At 39.4% G+C, this 22,564-nt stretch overlaps 1 protein-coding gene across 2 annotated transcripts in view; it reads left to right on the plus strand.

The window, feature by feature from the left end:
* The window catches only part of cep104 (centrosomal protein 104), a 44,622-nt gene that overhangs the window by 14,803 nt on the left and 7,255 nt on the right, over nt 1-22,564 (plus strand). Inside the window, exons 8-19 of one of the 2 annotated variants that reach the window (XM_028581811.1) lie at nt 488-643; nt 842-1,069; nt 1,886-2,101; nt 2,716-2,883; nt 3,691-3,864; nt 13,359-13,535; nt 17,622-17,822; nt 18,622-18,717; nt 18,982-19,063; nt 20,158-20,230; nt 20,501-20,609; nt 20,746-20,884. In XM_028581811.1, coding sequence (XP_028437612.1) covers nt 488-643; nt 842-1,069; nt 1,886-2,101; nt 2,716-2,883; nt 3,691-3,864; nt 13,359-13,535; nt 17,622-17,822; nt 18,622-18,717; nt 18,982-19,063; nt 20,158-20,230; nt 20,501-20,609; nt 20,746-20,884 — 1,819 coding nt within the window. The remainder of the gene's footprint in view (nt 1-487; nt 644-841; nt 1,070-1,885; nt 2,102-2,715; nt 2,884-3,690; nt 3,865-13,358; nt 13,536-17,621; nt 17,823-18,621; nt 18,718-18,981; nt 19,064-20,157; nt 20,231-20,500; nt 20,610-20,745; nt 20,885-22,564) is intronic. The other variant, XM_028581813.1, reaches the window with a different exon arrangement.

Here is a 22,564-nt window from a genome sequence, read left to right on the forward strand (position 1 = left end):
TCTTTCCAAATGTGAAAATAATGATTTGTGTAATAAAGTGCAGTAGAAATATCAGCAGGAGCTCTACTTGCACCTCCAAGATAAGTGCAGATGACGGCAAACAATCCCTTAAACTGTAAAGAAAAAGAGTTTTAGTCAATCTAGGCACACACTGATGTAAATTGAAGACGTGAGACCATGAGGAGACTCACTCAACAGCCCTGCTGTCTGCCGCAACTCTCAGTTCTTTTAAATCAAGGCTGAAGACCTTTCTTTTTGATGTTTCCTTTCTTTAATTTCTTATACTGCACTATGAATTTTATTCTCGTATTTTATCTTTTTATTTTTTTTTCATTTGTTTTTAATTGCTTTTTAATATTTTATGTAAAGCACTTTGAATTGCCTTGTTGCTGAAATGTGCTATATAAATAAAACTGCCTTGCCTTGCTCCCACGTGTACCTGTAGGCTCACTGTGTCTTTACCGCTTCTTTTCCCGGGCTCTTTCAGGTGGGGGAGCGTTTGGCTCGATATGATGTGGAGAAGCGATGTGCCATCGAAAAGGAAGACTATGACCTGGCCAAAAAGAAGAAGGAGCTGATGGAGGAGTACAGGAGGAGCGTCTACCAGCAGCTGGAAGTCCACAACCTGCTGGACATGGCAATGGTCAGTGGTCAACGGTTACTGATGATGGCGCTACACCTGTGTAGTAACAGCAGAGGGACTGTGTGCATCATGGAAAAGAAATATCTTTGTCCGAGGTGTTGGTGTTAAACAAGAAGAGAAATGATGACATATGTGGAAAAAATTGTGACTTATTCTGCCTAAACTGAATTCTGTTCTGTTTTTCCACCATGACACTAGGTAACACAGGCTGCAGATTCATCCCCAGCCCGGGATCCTCCCTCCCTTCTACCTTCTCCAGGTCACCGTTCAGTCCCCACCAAGCCCCTTGTGTCCACAGACACATTCAGGAAGGGGAAAAAAACAAACGCTCCTCAGAACAAACAGTCAGACACAGAAAATGTTCTGCCCAAACTAAGCAGCCAACCTGACACACCGTGCACCCCTGCTGCTCTACCTAAGATAGACGTAAGTGACACTTTATCAAATACGTTGATGATGCAACACATCAAAACATCTTTAAACAGCATTAAACATGTCCAACACATGCAGCCACTTAAAAACAATTACAATGAAGACAATATGGATGGACCCAGTTTCTCATTTAATGATCCAGTTGTAGACAGCTGTATCTGTAGTTTATTCTGCTTGCATGAATTCCTTTATTGTTGTAAAAATAACCTAGCTTACTGTCGTACCTTGGGAATATGTCTCCTGCCTTAAGCCTCTGTAATGTTGGAACACGGAGCACACAGGGAGATTATGACCAGCGGGGGCTTTTTTGCTTTACTAACCACCTACTGAGACCGGCCCTACTGCAGGTTTGGGTTTCACTATTTAATTAAAAGCGTGCAACAGTTGGCTGCCTCCAGCGCCTGTCAACCTGGCCTCAAGGCAGGGCTTTGAGCCTTGTACGAGGCAGCATGGTGCCAGTTGGCCCTGGGGTGCAGGAGACAGTGCAACTTGGGTTTGAATAGATGGGGTTAAACATTCATTGTCATTATCCTGTTGAGGGATTGACCTATTCAGTCATCAAATGCTAGTGAGAGTTAGTGAAAAGAACAAGGGTAGAGATGATACATTTTTAAAAAGGATCTCTATCTATCTTCGTCAGACTTGAAAGTGTAGATGGGTTTTGTTTGAACAGAGGGATCTCTGAAAAATGTATTATTTTGTGCTGAGAAATATATAAGAAGTACCTATGAATTAAATATAAATTATGTTCTGTATGTACATTTTGTATCCCAGGCTTTAAATATCAATGCTGTTGTCTTGTTCTGACAGGGTACCAGTGTGCCTTATGATGAGAGGCCGCTACCAGCCCTTCAGGGGAAAGAACGGCTTGTGGAGGCCACTCTGAGCCCTGCAGAGCAGCTCTCCCACCAACCTGACGCCCAAGGGACTCCACACAGCCCTGAGATGAGCGGAGAGCCAGAGCCCCTGACAGAGAAGGCCCAGAGAGAGGCTGGCCTTCCAATAGAAGTCTTTGGAGAAAGCCTGGTGAGAAAAAAAAAAAGGTGGAAAACGTGGCTTGCTAAGCTAACTAAGGGTTTTACAAATAAGTAAGAAGATGCTGGAGTCTATATCAAATACTAATACCAAATATATGTTCCTTAACAAAGGTGTAACATTATATAGTTTGTCCACCAGAGAGAAGAAAATTCAAAATACAGGCATACCAATGAATCTCATATTCACTCTCCTTTTTTGGTTTCCATCAACTCCTGATAAAAATATCTAGTTCTGCAGCTACAAGATGCTCAGCTCTGTTTTACCTAGTTTCTAACTTCGTCTTGTCAGCCGTGTGGTGCTGGGCAGGTATCGTACCGTTGGTTTTATCAGAGGTTTTTTTCAGCTAACAGTTTACATTCCACATAGTTATTTGATTCATTGATAATATAAGAAATATTGATTAGCGCAGCTTTTAGGGATCCTTTTCAAAAATGTTTGTGTTAATAAATGTATATTGGCAGATATACTGTATGGGTTTGTAATATATGATCTCTATACAGTGTGCATATATGCAAATCTCTTTCCACATCTGCTGCAATAACCCACGTAACTGATATATGTGATATCGTTTACGCTAATCTTTGCCCTCTCTTCTTTTCCAGGTGGCTGGGGCGTATTCTAAAACCTGGTCCTACAGGGAGGATGCTCTCCTGGCTGTGTACAAGAAGCTTTCAGAGTTATCACCCACCACCCCAAAGGAGGAGCTAAGAAACATGATAAGAGCTGCAGTCTTTCTGGTCAAGAAGGCCCTTCTGGATAAAGTGTCATCTGTGAGTCATGTCCTCAAAAGAAAATTGTCCTGGTGTGGATGCTGTGAATGTCCACGTTAATTGAACAGAAACTGCTGCCAGTAAAGCAGCCCTATTAAGGCGTTATGGATGTGTTTACTTTGTCACTGTCAAAGTCTTCTATAAATCCTGTTCTCTGGTTTCCTGTTACAAACGGAACTAACGTTCATGTAGTTAAATCATAAGCACACATGCACACTCTTAACAATGTTCCCCCTGTCCCATATGCAACCTTAGTTCTCTCTCCCAGAGCTGGCTTCCTTTAACAAACAGTTTTGACAAGGATGGCCTTGTAACCTCTCTCTGGAAGTCGTCTACAGCTTGTATGTTAATGAAAAGAGCAGTGCCGCAATAATTCTAGTGATTTATTTTCATTGCCACATTGATGCACAAAATGCTCCAATAAGAAGTCAACTGGTTAATTTGCTGCTCCACAAATGTGCTTCATTTTAGTTCATGCTAAATAGACCTTTCTTAGGTCTAAGCTGCGTGTCATGTAATTACATCCTGGGTCTGAGTGTAGCCCAGGGTGTTTGTGCCTTGTGCCTTTCCAGTCTAAATTTACCTTGCAAACACAAAATTCTCCAAATATTGATAATGCGCTGGTAATTAAATGTGGATGTGTCCATTCACAGCTACTGATTGTCACTCTCCATCCGCATACTCTAACCTAATCCAAGTAAACATTACCAAGTCTAGCCTTTCTGCTAATTGACATCACCCTGGTGCTAGCTTTTCTCTGAAAGTCCACTAAGTTTGGAGCTAAACGCCCACTGGCTCTCTTCTTAGGTTTTCCATGCCTCCTTGAAGTTGCTGCAGCTACTGCTGAGCCAGCTGATCCCAGGTCTCGGGCTGGGCCGGGCAGAGCTGACTCACTGCATAGATCAGACTTGGCTCAACCTGCTGGCCAGGACTGGAGACTCAGCCAGCCGCCTCCGGGGCATGGCCATTGCCTGCATACAGGTATTATAACACACTGGACTGACAAAGATGTTTATTTAGCATCAGTTTCTTTCCATTTTTGATTTGATTTTGATTTATTGGGATCTCCATTAGCTGGGGCCTTAGCCACAGCTATTCTTCCTGGAGTACACAAACAACTTGTGCAACTATACATTAACGTGCATCATTACAATAAAAACAACCACCAAAAAACAACATTCAATACATCATTGAAAGAAAAACATCATAAATAATAACAAAAATAGCAACATTCAACACAACACAAGACAACACAGGACCTAATTTAACTTATTCACAGACCGTAGAGATAAGAGTATAACATTGTTCACTAATATGACCAATCAAATCAAATGCACACAGAGAACCCTCAATGATACTAACAGTATTCGTTAGGTATTATCCAATCCAGAGTTCTGCTCAGCTAGGAGATGTTCCTTAAGTAATAATTTAAATTGAAGTTTTCTATTTTCTTGAATGACATGACTAGGCATTGCATTCCAATTAATCATGGCTCTATATATTACAGTGTTTTTACCTTTGTTTGTTCTTACTTTAGGTAATGTGAATTTACCCTCCATAACATGCCTTGTGCTATAGTCATGTTTATCAGAACTAAGACCAAGTTGCTGATACAACACCCTTGGCTGTTTAGTCACTAAAATATTTCTGGTAAAATTGAGCAACGAGGCAGTTAATCTGTTCCTTACAGTTGACCAGGATAAACAGCCATGCATTGCATCAACACTTGATCTGAGTGGGCACCTCAGTAAACAGCGTGCTGCTTTATTCTGACCAATTTGCAATTTCTTCATAATTGATATGGCAGCACCTGACCAAACCCCAGAACAATATTCCAAATGGGATAGGACAATCGTTTTTATGACGTTTCCCATTACCTTTTTATTGAGAAAATTTGAACATCTCCTCATAACTGAGAGACCTCTACCCATTTTTTTCACCACCCCATAAATTTGTTGAGACCAGGATAATTTACTATCGACTATAACCCCAAGCTTAGTCCTTTGTACCTGTTCAACTGCCTTACCTTCAACACATAAATTTAATTTAGTTTCACTAAACAACTGTTTTTTTGTCCCAAATACAATGCTTGTAGTTTTAGATACATTAAGAACTAATTGATTATTTGTTACCCATTCTAATGCTGACTGCAATTCCTCATTCAAGACACTAGTAAGCCCTTCAGCTTCATGCTGACATATATATTGTTGAATCGTCAGCATACATTGCCATTTTTGCCTCTATTAAGGTTAAAGGTAATTCATTAGTAAATATAGAATAGAGTAATGGCCCCAAACAGCTTCCTTGTGGGATTCCACAGCTCACTGATTTTACCTTTGAAAAACTCCCATTAAAGTACACAGTCTGTGCCCTATTTGCTAAATAGCTTTCTAGCCAAAGTATTGCGCTTGAATCGAAACCATAACATTTTAATTTTTTTAATAACAAATTGTGATCAATGATATCAAAAGCCGCAGTGAAATCCAACAGCACAGCCCCCACTAATTTCTCATTTTCTATCTCTTTGTGCCAATCATTTGACATTTGAGTAAAGGCTGTACCTGTTGAATATCCCACTCTGTACACATGTTGATAATCTGTGTATAAATCATTTACTGAAAAATAACATTGTATTTGTTCATAAGCAATTTTCTCCATGATCTTACTTAAAGCCGGCAACAGGCTAATTGGTCGACTGTTTGGGCCCCTAAATGGTAGAGTTGCATTCTTCGGTAAAGGAATTATTTTAGCAGTTTTCCATGTTGTTGGAAAGCTTTTTTTTCTAAACTCATATTCAACACATGGCTAACTGGGATAGCAATCAAATGTGCCACCAATTTCAAAAGTTTTATATCCATATTATCCACACCTGATGGTTTGTCTTTACCACTAAGAAGCAACTTTTCCACATATTTTACATCCACTTTAGTAAATTCAAAAGTACATTTTTTTCCTGTCATAATTTGATCTCTAATCAAGGTATATGATCGTATGTTAGATGTTTGGCACATTTTCTCCTTCAGTTTTTGCACTTTGTTGTTAAAATTGTTATTGAGGTTATTAGCAATATCCACAGGCTTGGTAAGAAATTGTCCTTCTGATTCAAGAAATGATGAACTAGAGTTAAATTCCATCCAATGCGATGTGCTCTCATGATCTCTGGTGGGGCATCTTTCAGTGTGGGAAACCACAGAGACAACTGCTTGTTGAGATATTGTGTGGCATTGCGGCCCTTTTTTCCCTCTGGAAGGCCATGAACACATACGTTATTTCTCCTACTTCTGTCTTCAAGATCCGCTAACTTTGCTTCTACTGCCGTTAGTGATTTTGCCAGAGAACCAGATGAGCGCTCCACCTTCTCTGTGCGCTTCATTAAAGTCACATAGTCCATTCGTAGTGCTCCGGTTTCTTTTTTGAGTAATAATACATCTGACTGTAGTATATCAAGACGTTTATCAAGGCTGGCAAATCTCTCCTTAGTGTTAAGAAATGTCTAAAAGACGTGTTCATTCTGATTTCTGGAGGAAGGAGGAGAAGCTGGGGTCGAATTGAAAGTTAAGCAAAAGGTTTAATAAAACAACACAATGAAAACGACAGTCAAAACACAATCAAACATAAAACATAAAACACTGCCAGCAGCAGACTGCAGACATGCTTCCCCTGTCGGGTCACAGTGAGCAGCCAAGCGACATGACAAAACAAATGTTACACTGCAGCTGACAGCGGACTGAATCATGCATCTCCTTGTAGACTCACATCGAAGACAGTCCTGAGATCGTCTCAGGATCCCACATTTATTCCTGTACCTCAGGATAAGGACACACCTCTGAATTTAGGTTTACTCCAGGTCACAGACTAAGGTTGATTATCATGTAGTGTTGATTATATTCAAGTTTACAGAGTTTGCATTTCCTTTGTTCTAACCCAGACTTGGCACCAGGAGGTTGGAGACTCAAAGAGACGTTCATCTTCATATGTTAATAGTTGGTTTTAACCTAATCAATTTAACCAAAGACAGGAAGAGAGGGGGAGAAAAAGGGTCTGTCTTTACCTATTGTTTACAGAGACAAAAGGTGGTGATTGTGATAACCAGATCAGTCTGGACCTATTCTTTACATTCATATACATTCAATCCTATTTTCATAACCCGGTTACAGCATACAATTTATTACTTAAAACATAAAACATACATAGTTATTAAAATCAACATTGTTACAACTTTATTTAACTCAACAATCAATCAATTCAGCCACTTTATCAAACGATTCCATTGTTTGAATTGTTTGCACGCCCTCAGCAGCAGCTGACTGTGCTCTGTTTTTGGTTCCACGAGGCATGTGGCATAAACTTCTTGCAGTCACTTGGAGATTTTATAGTGCTACTCTTACTCAATTTGAAATGTCATCCGGTTTGAAAACAAACAATTATTCTTACCTCATTGTAAAGAGTCGGGAGATCAGGAAGCAGCTACACACAAGCAGCCATCTTGTTTTCAGATGTGGGGAGTATGGATTAACCCTCAGCTTCTTGTCATTCACTCGCTGCCTCCATAGCAGCTTTGTTTTGACTGAAGAGAAGATGGTTTTGCAATCTGCGTTTACTCCCTTCCCAATCTTCCCTTGTGTAAAGCTCTGTGAAAACGTTTAGCTGATAATTGTTAAAACTCAGCACCCTCTTTATTTTTTACTCCATAAAACAACACTAAAAAGGCTGCCGATATCCCTGGTGATAATCTCATTTGTTTATGTGGAACGCCTGTCATCTTGTAACAACTACAAAATGTTTAAAGTAACGTCCCTATTCCATGAGGCGGGGCTATGCAAGCCTCTCAAGGGTGGAACGGTTAATAAGACAGCATGACGGTGAAACCACAAAAGGACATTTGTTTTGAAGAACTGTTCATTCTGAAATACACAAAATGGAGACTTATGTTGTACTGTTTGAATGCTGTATCTAATAAAATATATGAAAAAAAAAAAAGACAGCATGATGGCAAACCTAAAATACATTACAAATCAAAACAATAAATCTGTGCTCAAAATAAAATAAAATGAAGACCATAAACACATGGATACATACAATTAAGTATTTACAATATTAAAGGACAATAAGAGAATATAGTACAAGTGTCCTTCTCTGAGAGTGCCATGAAAGATTACCTCAAAATAATAATACCACAACACTACACACTACAGTGTGCTCATAGACTAATCACACACAGTTAAACAATGGTTCAGTAATTGAAACCAAAAGTACCATTGTTATTTACTTAATATTTCAGTTTTTAGCTGAATTCCCACAAGCCCATGACTGAACTAGGTGGAATGTCACCAGCTTGACTGACTGAAGCTAGTTGAGTGGCAAGCTATGAGAATGGACAGGGAAGATAAAACAGCATTTATTGTATACATCAGTGATTGAAGCCAAAAAGATAGAGAGAAGATAGAAAAAAGTCTGATGCTCAATCAGTGCTCCTCTTTGTTAAAATATATCAAATAACAACAATACTATACTGAGAATTTCAGGAGTTGTGAGTTCATATATAAGAGGCATTGCTCCTTATATGAAGAAATTCTCATTTGTTCATCATGTAGACCTTGATCCCAACATTAACTTTAGGCAAAGAGGTGGGAAATGTTTCATAAACTGTACAACAAACAAACAAAAGTAAAAAAAAAAAAGAAATTCATAAAAAACTAACGGATGTCATGATTCATATAAGGGTGGATCTGTTATGGTAAGTAATGTTGAGCAGTGTGAGAGAGTCATTAGATCATAGCTCAATGGGGAAATGATGGAATGAATGAATGAGTGAATGTCACATCGTTCTTCCGCTTTCTTGTATAGGTATTGGTGAAAATACTGTCGATTAAATGTCAAAGTTAGGAAAATATATCAAATTCCTAGCAAAGTAATGACAAATAATGTCGATTACACACAAGTTTGTGCAAATCACAGTGAAGCAGTACTGTAATATTTAGAGATGCTATGACTAATGTTGACAGATAATATCTACACATAGAACTCACTGAATATATTGGCATCCACTGTATTTACATACAGGAGAAGAAATCGATTATTTTGACATGGACTTATGCAAATAACTAAATTCAACTTTCCGCCAAAGGCACATTTTGTAAAAAGCTGACAGTGCATACTTGGTACTATCATTGTTTATACTGTATACTACTACTCAGGTTACTAAACAGAAGCCTTCCTGTTAAAGCCGAGGGTGCACTTGTTGGTTGAAACCAGAGAGGTGACTCTCCATGTTGTTTTAATACTGTTCTTGATGAGTTATAAACGCTTTGTAATTACACTATAAGATCATAGGTTTTTTCATAGGCCTTGTCCTCGATTTATAGAAACAATAATCTGTGCTATTATTTGACACTTGAGAAATGATATACTGCAGAAAGTTTTCTTAGAAAAGCTCAGTTGTATTGTAGCGTTTGAATTCTAATCCTGACATTCAGTATGCTGGAATTTTTGTTTGATAAATGACTTAAACCATTAATCAATTTGTTGTCTAATCCTGAGGCTGAGTTCCTCCTGTAAGCACGGTGTCATTGGTATGATTAATAATCACAGCAGATAAACACAACTCTTCACTGGCAATGACTTACGTGCACTTGCAGGACAAACTGATTATATGCATTTGTGTGCTTAACTGGGGTTTTATGTGTGTTTAAATACAGATAATTGCTTTGGTTAAATAGAGCATGTTTTGTTCCTTTCAGATGAAATCAGTCCGAGGACAGCACCCATAAGTTTGCATTCAGACTTAACTTTAGGCAAAGAGGAGGGAAATGTTTCATAAACTGTACAACAAACAAACAAAAGTAAAAAAAAAAAGAAATTCATAAAAAACTAACAGATGTCATGATTCATATAAGGGTGGATCTGTTATGGTAAGTAATGTTGAGCAGTGTGAGAGAGTCATTAGATCATAGCTCAATGGGGAAATGATGGAATGAATGAATGAGTGAATGTCACACCGTTCTTACTTCTAAGCCTTTGGGTTAGGTTAAAGCAGAGAATGATTCCATTACTGAACTTGGATTTCTTAAAAAAAAAAAATTTAAATTCACCACTTCGGCCAGTGCTATCTAACACAGGCTGTATCACAGAACCATGTCGATTTCTATATAAAAGAAGAAAAGTTTACTGTCTGCTTTCTTGTATCGGTATTGGTGAAAATACTGTCGATTAAATGTCAAAGTTAGGAAAATATATCAAATTCCTAGCAAAGTAATGACAAATAATGTCGATTACACACAAGTTTGTGCAAATCACAGTGAAGCAGTACTCTAATATTTAGAGATGCTATGACTAATGTTGACAGATGATATCTACACATAGAACTCACTGAATATATTGGCATCCACTGTATTTACATGCAGGAGAAGAAATCGATTATTTTGACATGGACTTATGCAAATAACTAAATTCAACTTTCCGCCAAAGGCACATTTTGTAAAAAGCTGACAGTGCATACTTGGTACTATCATTGTTTATACTGTATACTACTACTCAGGTTACTAAACAGAAGCCTTCCTGTTAAAGCCGAGGGTGCGCTTGTTGGTTGAAACCAGAGAGGTTACTCTCCATGTTGTTTTAATACTGTTCTCGATGAGTTAAAAACGCTTTGTAATTACACTATAAGATCATAGGTTTTTTCATAGGCCTTATCCTCGATTTATAGAAACAATAATCTGTGCTATTATTTGACACTTGAGAAATAATATACTGCAGAAAGTTTTCTTAGAAAAGCTCAGTTGTATTGTAGCGTTTGAATTCTAATCCTGACATTCAGTATGCTGGAATTTTTGTTTGATAAATGACTTAAACCATTAATCAATTTGTTGTCTAATCCTGAGGCTGAGTTCCTCCTGTAAGCACGGTGTCATTGGTATGATTAATAATCACAGCAGATAAACACAACTCTTCACTGGCAATGACTTACGTGCACCTGCAGGACAAACTGATTATATGCATTTGTGTGCTTAACTGGGGTTTTATGTGTGTTTAAATACAGATAATTGCTTTGGTTAAATAGAGCATGTTTTGTTCCTTTCAGATAAAATCAGGAGGACAGCACCCATAAATTTGCATTCAGAACAATGATTAGAAAAGGTGCCTTATTTACACGCCCCGCAGTTAAGCAAACAGAGGAAACAGCTTCAGCATGTGTAAAATGAAATCTAACTTTCCTTCAAATGCAAACTTTGGAAAATATTTTCCGTGCATGCTTGGTATATCTCTGTGGATATCGGAATGTATGTAACCGTATCTCCCAAAACTAGATGACTCTTCCAAGAAAGATGTAACACCCAAGAAAAGGTGTGCCTGCTAAATTATAAATAGCCAAACAAAGGCTTGTGTGTATTTGCCAAGAACACTGAGGTTATTTGAGTGACCATGTGCAGGAACAGGACAGAAATTTATAAAGTCAGGATTGGAAAAAATGTTTACCTGACCTAATATCATTCTTTGATAAGATTATGAAACTAGTACTGTTAATCAGAATGGCATTTCCTTCAGACTTCAAACTAGTTTTTTTTCCCAGCTCAAAGACATCCTTCCATCAGCAAAATGTAGCCAAAAGTAAAGTCTTAGCCAAGGGTGCCATTTGTTGTTGAGTTGTAACGCTCCATGTTGTTTTCAGTAAGTTACAATCCTCATTGGACTTACAATCCAATGAGGATCCTGTACTCACCCTGTAATGTTGGTATGCCCCCACTGTATAAGTAGAAAGAATAATTATTTTGAACACCTTTCATACATGTGTTGCATTTTACCTAGCTATATAACTGTCTGTATGTATGATGAATGAGGTTGTGTGTGTTCACGCAACCTGCTGATTAAGCGAGTAGCTGAACCAGGGGCGTTGCCGTTTTGGTGGTATGGGTCTTAGCCCTCAGTTCTCAGATTTAGCCAGTTTTGTTGGTTGTTGTTTTTTTTTTTTTTTTTTTTCTTTAAGAGCTCCACCACTCACCTGGCTGAGAGGCTTTTATAGGTGCTGGGAGGGACAGTTATATACAAATACAAAAACAAACGTCTGCACATTTATCTGTGCACTGTATTTAATTAATCATAATCAAATAGAGTGTGCAGATCCTAGTGTTTATTATTATTATTATTATTATTATTATTATTTTAAAGGAGCGTGTAACGTCTTAAGTTAGCTTTACTAAAATGGCGTTGACCTCAGAGATTGACTCACTGCTTACATGCTGCAGTGTGCTGTACTGTAGCTTGATATACAGGGTGAGTTAGGAGGTGTCTGAGGTCTTGTCATGCTCTGACCCAGCCTTTAAACAAGCCCCAAGTTGTAGTCTCTCTGGCTGGCTAGACTGGCTCCTTGTAGCCTTTAACTGGAACTGGGCAACTAGTGCAGGTTCCATACAGAAGAGGTGGTGTTTGTTATTTGTGGCCTGTACAGGAGGTTGGTGCTTTCATATGCACTGGTGAGTGAGACCAGAAAGTGTTACTGGGCTGGTGGATTGAGTGACTGTTAGGGAAATTCTGACACATACTTTCTCTCTTGTTATTTATTAGAATAATATTATAGTGATTACTATTCTTCTCTCTCTGTTAAATTAACCTATTTGCATAGTAAGAAACCATAACACTACTTGACTGGGGCCCGAGGACAGAACATGCTTCTCTCTAACCAGATAAAGGGGATGCCATTGAGTCTGACCAGATAGAGGAGACAACATCTAAACTGACAAGATAGACAATTGACGACATCAAATTCTGTTATGATTGTATTTCACACATAAATAAGCTACTGTTTGAGGCTTCCATTAGTCACTTTCTGTACTTATGCTGTGAGTGCTGTAAACTGACCCTACTTGCAAGTAAACAAAACTTTGATTTAACTTCAGTGGTTCCGTCTGTCCTTTGATAATGAAAATATTCTAACGTACAGTATGTAAGTGTAGGTAAATGTCTTTTCCTAACTGGAATCAGTTGCAGTGCATGGGTGTGTGTGTGTGTGTGTGTGTGTTAAGTAAGAACGGGATGGAGGTCTTAATGAGCTACAGTAGCTTCTCTTTCAATCAGGTCACAACTGCGCAGGTCATTACCGTGAGTCTCGGCCCTCTGAAATCATCGCCCAGCCCTTCTGAATCTGTTCAGAACTCCGTCAGAGCAATGACTGAATACCTCCTTGTATTGAGGAAAAGATTTGTGTGTGTGTGTGTGTGTGTGTGTGTGTGTGTGTGTGTGTGTGTGCGCGTGTGTGCGTGCGTGCGTTTGTATTCTCTGTCATGACTTGTCTCTTTAACAGATGCTTGTGTTGTTTGACAAATCACCATCTGTAGCATCACGCAGATATGTTTTGTTAGTGGCTAACAGCACACATATTACTTCAGTAATATAATATACTGTAAGTCTAAAATGACATTGTGTGACTTTTACACTGTAAATGTTAAGATCATTCTCTCTTTCTCGTGTCCTTCATTTAGGAAATTGCTGCTTTGAAAGATGTACGCGCCCTGCAGGTAATCCCTGGCGAGTTGGTGAAGCCCTTCAAATCCAACTTCCCCTCTCGTCTGGCTCAGAGTCGGGCCGAGCTGCTCGAGAAGCTCCTCGCTGAACTGGGAACAGAGAACTCTGGCTTCACCCTGGACAATGTCATGATGGTAAAAGACCTAAACTATGCTAAGTGCATCTATCAATGTTGTGTGTGTGTGTGTGTGTGTGTGTGTGTGTGTGTGTGTGTGTGTGTGTGTGTGTGTGTGTGTGTGTGTGTGTGTGTGTGTGTGTGTGTGTGTGTGTGTGATGTTAAAGTCCTTAATTAATCTGAATTATTTTAGTCTCTGATGCAGAACTCACTTATTATTATTATATTTTTTATTAAATCTTGACATAATGAGATAGTTATTCCATTATATCGAGAACAAAATGCCACTGTAGGTATCGACGGTCACATAGTTCTATACTAGAGCTGTTAACTACTACTGCTGTTTGTTTGTTTTTTTTCCCCAGCAGTGTCAATTAATCTCTTCCCATCCGGAAATAGCAATTGTGACACATCTTCTAATACATGATAGCACATGTACTGTATAGAAATACACACCGTATAACGCCTGTATTATTCCGCTTTAAAAGTAGGCATCCATCGAGCTGATTTTCCATTACATTTGGCTTAGTAATTACAGTGTGACTAACTGAAAGGGGAGCAATCCGTCCAGGGCTTTCTGTGGCCATTCAGTACACCGAAACAAGCTGCCAGTAAGCTCCAGTCAGCTGAGTCAATGTTGTCACCATTGGCATTCACTTTACATCCCCTGCACTCCTCTGGTTTCCAGCAGTGACCTAATATCTACGTGCAAACTATCCAACTGTTGACCAGGCCGGGCAGGACAACAAGCCGCCCTGTCCTCCACTCTCTAGTTTACGACTGGCCCTCCACCCATCCCCCTTCACTCAGCCCTCCGCTTGACTCTGCACATCTTTTATCAGCGAGAGCAAATTGTTAGGTTTGTCCTCTGAGTTTCTCCGCCTTTTGAAGCCAAAGCCACACAGGTGGCATTGGGTGGCCTCTGTTTGCATGTTTGTGCGTGCTTGCTCAGCGCCTGTCCCCTTTGTGTTGGCTGCCTCCCATATTTGCCTGGGAAACATTTCCAGTCTGGATTGAGACGTGACAGGATGGCTGTGCTTTATTCTGTCAAGCTGTCGTTTTCTCCTGATTGAAACATCTAAGAGACTCCAGGTTTCGACTGAAACTTAGTGTCAATAATGAATAGATTGTGAAATAATTGACTTGATTTGTTGAGATACCTGGTAAGCCACAACAAGCAACAATCAATATATATTTTAAATAAAAACTACAGAAGGTTCAGTGTAGCTACTAGGTTCCTGCAGTAAACTTTATTGTGCTGACCCATTACACATAGCTGTCCTCGTCCTTAGGACACACAAAGCACCTCACCCGGGGCAAAACATCGTAACTGCTTAACTGTGTGTGTGTGTGTGTGTGTGTGTGTGTGTGTGTGTGTGTGTGTGTGTGTGTGTGTGTGTGTGTGTGTGTGTGTGTGTGTGTGTGTGTGTGTGTGTGTGTGTGTGTGTGTGTGTGTGTGTGTGTGTGTGTGAGTAGAGAAAGAAAATCTATTCCCTATTCCATAGAGATAGACACACCAAGCATCAGCATGTGCCAGTTAAGGTGGTGATAGAGAAGGAGAGCTTACAATCAAATCTTCCCTTCAAAATATAAATAAAAATGTATGCACATCTATACAGATTTAACCCCACCAATATGTGTATGAACCTACAATAATCGTGCTTTTGGTTTGGTGGTAGTAAAACCCCTCAAACACAAACAAAGATGTTGCACAGGCACAGTATATATCTTTTATACACTCAAGAAATTTGGGAAATGACCAAATCCTTAAATTCACAGCTAAAACCTCTACTGTTTTCTGCCTCTTTTAGATCTTGTGACTAGCCCTCTTGCCAGCTCTACAGTATTAGCCCAGCTATATTTTGAGCATTTTTTCCTTTTCCTCCTGCTGTTACCTGGGTGATCAGCTCTGAGGCGGGAGCCAGAGTGAAAAAAGGGGGTGATTGAATTTCCTGTAATTAAAATGAGAAGCAGTCAGCAGAGACAACAGAGAATAATGGCAAGCTGTCCCTGAGCCGGTTGAATGAGGGATGGGTGGCCTTTGTACACAGTTTACTTCTGGATGTTAATGTTCTCCTCTGGCGGGATTGCCATTGTGTTGCGACTCTCTACACACAGATTATGTCGGATAATGGGCTCTTTTTACGTCATGATGTGCACATGAAACTAGACTGCAAATATTGCTTCATAAAACGTTGACTTTTATTTGTAAAGAGCAAGCACTGATTGTGTTCTGTGGCCTGCCTTGTTTCCTCAGCATACTGGAAGTAATGCTGAATCCCAATTCTTACCACTTCCCCTTAGTTTTGTACGTTCAAGTGAGAGTAAGGGCTATCCCAATTCTCGTTTTGATCGAGGGCTAAGGGGAAGGGGTAGATACCCCTTAAAACCAAAGCATTTTCACAAGGTTACTTGAAACCAAGGGGTACCCATCGTCTCATAAATGTAGTAGTAGTATTTTCGGCTAAATAATTGATTTAAAAATATTACGACATTCTTTTTTTTGTGCTTTACACAGTCCTTTACATATATATTTGCCACCATGTTCTTAATTGAATTTTTTTTTAACATTGCTAGTTTGCTACGCTAACGTTACATTGCTGATTTGCACAACAGCCCCGCATCTCTCTGACTAGCCTTGAATGGACTCCGTGGCAGCCAGCTAGCGACGATGTATGATGACGTAACCATAACCAAGTGGTGTCTCATTTCATAGGGGTATGTTTTCACCCCTAGCTCTTACCACTCGGTTTCGAGGGACAAGGGCTAGGGGTAAGACGAAGGGGTAAGACAGAGAAATGGGAGACTCGGCAAGGCAAGTTCAATTGTATGGCAACCTTCAAACACAGAGGCAACTTGAACTGGCTTACACAAGAAATGCATTAGAACATCTAAAAGCACAATAAAGATGACAAAAATTTCCATAAAGTAATAGACCAAAAAAGTTTAATAAAGGATGTAGAAAAATGTCTAATAAAGTTGGTTTCCAGCACTAAACATTTTACTATTATTCCCATGCAGGGTATGTATGGGTAAGGAAATCTGACTACTGACTTACTAGGGCTTACTGTCATCAGGTAAGGTTACTACAGCCTTCAGATTTCTTGTATAACCTGATTTATTTGAGTATTACATGACGTGTAATCCCATAATAACTTTCGAAACTAAATCAAACTCAAATCAGGTTATACAAGACATCTGACAAAGGGTTTACTTGCACTGTAGTAACCTGATTACTGTCCAACTATTTCTTTAACCTGCATGTGAATTTTATAGTCAGATCTTCAGTGCTGGGAACTTATTTAGACTTATATAGGCTATTTTTGTTAGTTTTAGTCAGGCTTTGAGTGAAATACATTTTGACTACATGCAATGATCTTTCCTTTTATTCTGCTGCTTTGCAGTAAAATAGTCTGAAAGTCTTTTTTATCCCTGTGTTCATAGGTAAAAAGTAGATCCCTTACCCCGATTACTGAAACCTGGTTTCTACCATGCATGACGTTCATGTAATCAGGTCACTGCAGAAAGCTAAACGCAGTCACTTTAAAGGTGCAGTAGGAAAGACTTATAAAACTTTCTGTCATATTTGCTGAAACTGACCCTATGTTCCAGTAGAACTACATGCAGCAGGTAATTTAAAAAAATATCCAGCTCCTCTGGGAGCACCTACAGCCTGTAGTGTGATTTGCAAAAATCCACAGCTCTCTGTTCAGATGCACCAATCAGGGCCAGGGGGGTGTCTAACTGTGCGTCAATCACTGCTCATGCACACGCATTCATTCTCTGAGAAGTTGTTGATGTTCAAATATAAGTCCTGGATCTTCCCAATCCTACCTACAGCACCTTTAAGTGCATGTACTGATGGTGATCCGCTCAGGTTTATTACCAATTTTAACAACCTAGCCCACAGGTCAATTTCTAGGTATGTAGAAGTTTTTTTCTTCTTCTATTGTATATCATCTGAATTTAAATCTTACTTGCAGTTCCAAATTAGTTTCATGTCAAAAACAAAAAAAACGTTTATGTCAGAACAGTAACATCCAGTCATTCAAAATTCTTGTTCAATGTTCACATGTCAATAGAAAGCACTTTTTCCCTCTGTCAGTTCTGTACAGCAGCTTTGGAGCACAATACACCAGAGGTGCGAGAGCTGGCAGTGCGCGTCATATTGTCCATGTACCAGCAGCACAGAGCTGCTGTTCTCCGCTACCTTCCACCCAACGACACTGCTGCGCGGAAGAACTTTCTCTACAAAACCCTCTTTGATGGCTTTGCCAAGATTGATGGAAAGCTGGTGGACACTCAGGCAAGAAGTGTTCCTTAACATCTTCACTATAACGAACGAAGAAATAACTGTAATCTCCTTTTTCTATTCTAAAAAATGATACGGGTGTCTATATATTATCGCTGTGTTAAAACTATTTCCATCAAACGGCCAAGCCGAGGGTGTGTTCACCACTGTTAATGTTCTTCTCAAACAGATTGTAGTCAGTGAGGAGCAGCTGGTAGATGGACAGGGAAACTGTCAGACAGATGGGAGCTCTCTTTTAAGGAGGGACTGCATGGCGTCATGTCTTTTTCTTTTTTTTCTAAGCTGACAATAATAGAGTTTCATGTTGCACAGACAGCCAACTGCCTCCGCTGCTTCCTTAACTCTACTCATTTGGTAATCAAATGATCCATGATAAATCCATTTATATATCTGCTGAACTGTGTGTAAGATTGCAGTAGCAACAGACTTGACTGACTTTAAATATCAACACAAAAGGAGGAAACGGATAGCTGTTAGCTGAAACCACAAACAGCCAGTAAACAAGTCAGCTTGTGTTCCAAAGCTAATATGGTGGAATATTACTTTACTGTAACGTTTGTGACTCAAACACTGACCAAGTTTAATTTCTTACTGGCATGACTAAAGACCTAGCCTTCCTATTACGTAGTGGCCCTAAGAGCCTGCCGAGCTTTAAGCTGTTCAACTTTTAAAGAAGAAAAGAAAAATGTGTTCCTGACATGGAATTAGCAGGAGGAAAAGAGAAGAAAGGAACACAGAGGAAAATTAAACCAAACAACTGACTGATGCTGATGGCATGTCACTTTTCACCCAGACTCTAAAGAAGGGAGGTGGTCAGCCGGATGGGCAAAAAGAGAAGGAGGAGATCCACTCTCTTCAGGAGCAGCTGGCTGCCTTAAAAGAGATCACAGTAGGTGAAGTTGTCATCATACTTCGATTACATCACTTCTTGTAATGGCTGCTAATTAGTATTTATGACTCCGAGCAGACTTGGTAGAATTCCGTAGTTTGTCAGAAACTTTAAATGAGCAGATAACAACATTGGTACATTATATCTCTTTAAGAGTCTTATGAAGAGGAGTTCCACCAATTAGAGCTTTCCTTGTGCAAAAGCATCTCTTTTTGGACCTGTGCTTTTTGACATCTGTTCAAACTTCTCTGTGTGCTTGTGAAGGAGAGAGGAAATGAAAGCACCAAAGGACACATTCCCAAGAAAGAAGCTCCCAAAGTTGAGTCCCAAAAAGCTGGCAAAACAAGTACGTACACATGCTTAACAAGAAAGAAGGAGATAAAAGCATCGGAGTTCCTAATCACATTAAGGATATTTTTAAAGTTAAAGAGTTAAACATCCCTATATACTGTACACCACCAGATCTGATTTTGATTGCTTTAAAGCACAAGGAGATATTGCTTTATGGCAACAACAAAAAAGTGACCTGTTTACATGCAATTGGAAATTTGAAGGCACCTCTGAGGTCACAACTTGTGACATTAATGGGAGAGCCCATGGTAGTTAGACACTTTTGTCCTCATTCTTCTTTTGTTTCTTCAGCATGGCATTGAAATTATTTTTTTCAAAGGGGATAAGGTGCCTTAGGCCGGATACACACTGGTTGCGTGGCGTGAGCGTGGCATTTCTGTTGCATGTCAGCTGCATGGTGGCTGCGTGGAGTTTTCTATGTCTTTACACACCAGAAACGTGTCTGACGCGGCGCTGCTGCTGCTAGCCTTGTCTGTACGTATGTTTCCCATTGATAAAATGAAATACCATGTTAAACATAAATATATACTGATTTTATTACAGCAAAAACAACGTTGGCAGTATTGACTGCAAAAGAGGCTACAGAATATTTTGTTCTGTATCGCGCCTGAGACGTGCGTGTCACACAGGCAGTGTGTAAGCTCTAACCTGTTAACCTGTGAGCCGAAATATAAACGGACACGCCACGGAGCTGATACGCTCCCACCACGCTGCCAGTGTGTAGCCGGTGTTGACTTTTGGTTTCAGTTGCCCAGCAACAGTGCTTTCAAGAGTATAACCACTTGAAAAGTGTGGTGCTTGTCTTAGCATGTCAATAACAGAAACAAAAGCTCCATATGAAGACAATAGAACAATATCCAAAGTCATTCACACCAGTCATTTCTGAATTAGAGTGCAGGCACAACACAATCGGTAACCATGTAATGGCAACCATAGCAGCAAAGTATAAGTACATTTCCCTGCCTATAACTGCAATTGTAATTGAATCAGACTGAAATATTATGACCTATTACCCAGCTATCAAAGCGTACATATACAGATCTCTATTGACAAAATGATAGTAACAGATATTGTCTTCTTAATTTCCAGCTGTCACAAAAGTGCCGCAGAACAAGATAACGGACAGTATAGACATCCAAAAATCTATCAACTATCTGGACAAGTAAGTGATTATTAACTCAATGGTGACATATAAAAATGAAAAATAATATAAAAATGCAAATAAACAAAGCATATAGCATATAAGCCTGGTCCCAATTTCACAGGTTTAGTGTTTTCTGTGCAGTTTTCACACATTAAATAATTTTTCCAGCTGTGCTGTTTGTGTAACTTTCATTCAGTGTATTATTTATTAAAGTCATTAGTGTAACAGTACACAGGTCAATGGTTCGAAGGGACATGATCTGATCTGCAACCTCATCTGATCTTTCAGCTTGTGTATATTCTGCGGTAAAAAGGACGAGTCATTCACAGAGGATGGATTGGACCTTCACTACTGGAAACACTGTCCTATGCTGAAACGCTGCGATGAATGTAGACAGGTAGACTTTTACATTTTCAAAAGTGTCTGCATTTTTGAAGTCCTCTTGAAAGAAAGACACCTGCCTGGCTGTTTAATCACCACCTAAGAAATAAAGCTTGAAGACTTTTGCGTACAGCTCTGCATTGTGTTCACAGGTAGTCGAGATAGCCAGCCTCACGGAGCACCTACTGGGTGAATGTGAAAGCAAGTCCAAGTTCAGCCAGTGCCCACACTGCTCAGAGGCCGTGCCCACTGAAGATCTGACTCGCCATCTCCACGGTCCCGCCTGCAACTGTTAGTTCTCAGTCTCACTCTATCATGCAATTGAAAAAATTCTGACAACACCTTATGTGATGGAAATCCTGATTGTTGTTGAATATGGTGTATTCTCTTTTTTTCTTCTTGTCCTGCTGTATTGTCCTTAAATTGGGGGATTACATGCCACAAGCCCTACACTGGGTGGAAGCTTAGTGAAGTAACTACTTGTGAGGCTAGTTAGTGATCTTTTATTTTGGCTCCCATGTTAACAGGTTAGAGCTTGCACACTGCCTGCGTGACACGCACGTCTCAGGCGCGGATTGAGATGCGCCGAAAACGCGTGCATGCTAGAAATAGGACCGATGCCTATTTTTCACGCAACACGCAAGCGTGTTGGAAGCGTTTCCAGGCAAAATAGAATAGGAAAAGATGTTTATATGTGATTTTGACACAAATACATATTAATAAATGACATGTTGATGTTTGAAAGTCTCTAGGTTTTGATATAAATGCAGATATACATGTAATTAAAAAAAAAAAATCAATTTTCTGATATGCACCTGTCAATACAGAACAAAATATTCTGTAGCCTATTTTACCATCAATACTGCCGACGTTGTCTTTGCTGTAATCAAATCAGTATATATTTATGTTTGCACATGTACGCACGTCTCAGGCGCGGCTTGAGCTGCGCCAAAAACGCGTGCATGCTAGAAATAGGACCGGCGCCTATTTTTCACGCGACACGCAAGCGTGTTGGAAGCATTTCCATTCAAAATAGAATAGGAAAAGAAGTTTATATGTGAAAATCCGACTTCCGAGTAAAAATGGAACGCACTATTAACCCACTTACCCTTGTTAGCACCAGCCCAACACTATCTCCTTGGTTCTGGCTGTGCCTTCTCTTTGGTTCCATGTATGGTCTACCAACACAGCAGATGCTGATCTGACTTGAAACAATAAACTCAGTATAGGAAGTATAGGAAATGTATCTCATCAACATACAACAATGTTTGTCAGAGCAATTAGATCTAATTTACCTCTACTTTAAAGCTTTCCTTCATTCTCTTACAGGGCACACAGCACAACATAATATCCTCAATTAGATTAACCGTTAAATCTTTTACATAAAGACACATTTCCTGAAACATTGATTAACCAACTTTAGGCAGATAAACCTATTTCTGCTCATGTATTTTTCTTCCTGGTTTTTACCTTGATTCTCCCCAGCCTGGTTTTCTAAAGCTGACCTTGGTTTAGCCCCTGGTAGTGTAGCTTTCTTTTAATATATTTGGTTCCATTTATTGAATAGTCATCCCCTGACAAGTACAGCGCATATGTGGCCACATTTAAAGCTCTTATAAAACATGAAAAATATGCTCTATGCTCACAGTGCTACACAGAGCCTTCAATAAATCAAAAGTCAGTACTTCTTCCATAGTTTCGGTTTCAGTCAATCTTCAGTAAAATACCAAGCTATTATCTCAATGGATCTTCTGGGTTGTTTTTTTCCAATTGGAAGTTACAGTTTAATGTAACTGAAGCGTACAAATTATTGTAACTGAGCCTTACACTACAAAATGGCGCAAACATTTGTGACGTAATGCGAGCATGTCAAGCTCGTCATATTGACACAGAATGGTGGCCGGCTGGTAACAAACGATTCCATATAACAGCTAAACGGTAAGCTGAAATATGTTTCTAAAAAATAAACAT

The sequence above is a fragment of the Perca flavescens genome, chromosome 7 (genome assembly GCF_004354835.1).
Source record: "Perca flavescens isolate YP-PL-M2 chromosome 7, PFLA_1.0, whole genome shotgun sequence".
Lineage (NCBI taxonomy): Eukaryota > Metazoa > Chordata > Actinopteri > Perciformes > Percidae > Perca > Perca flavescens.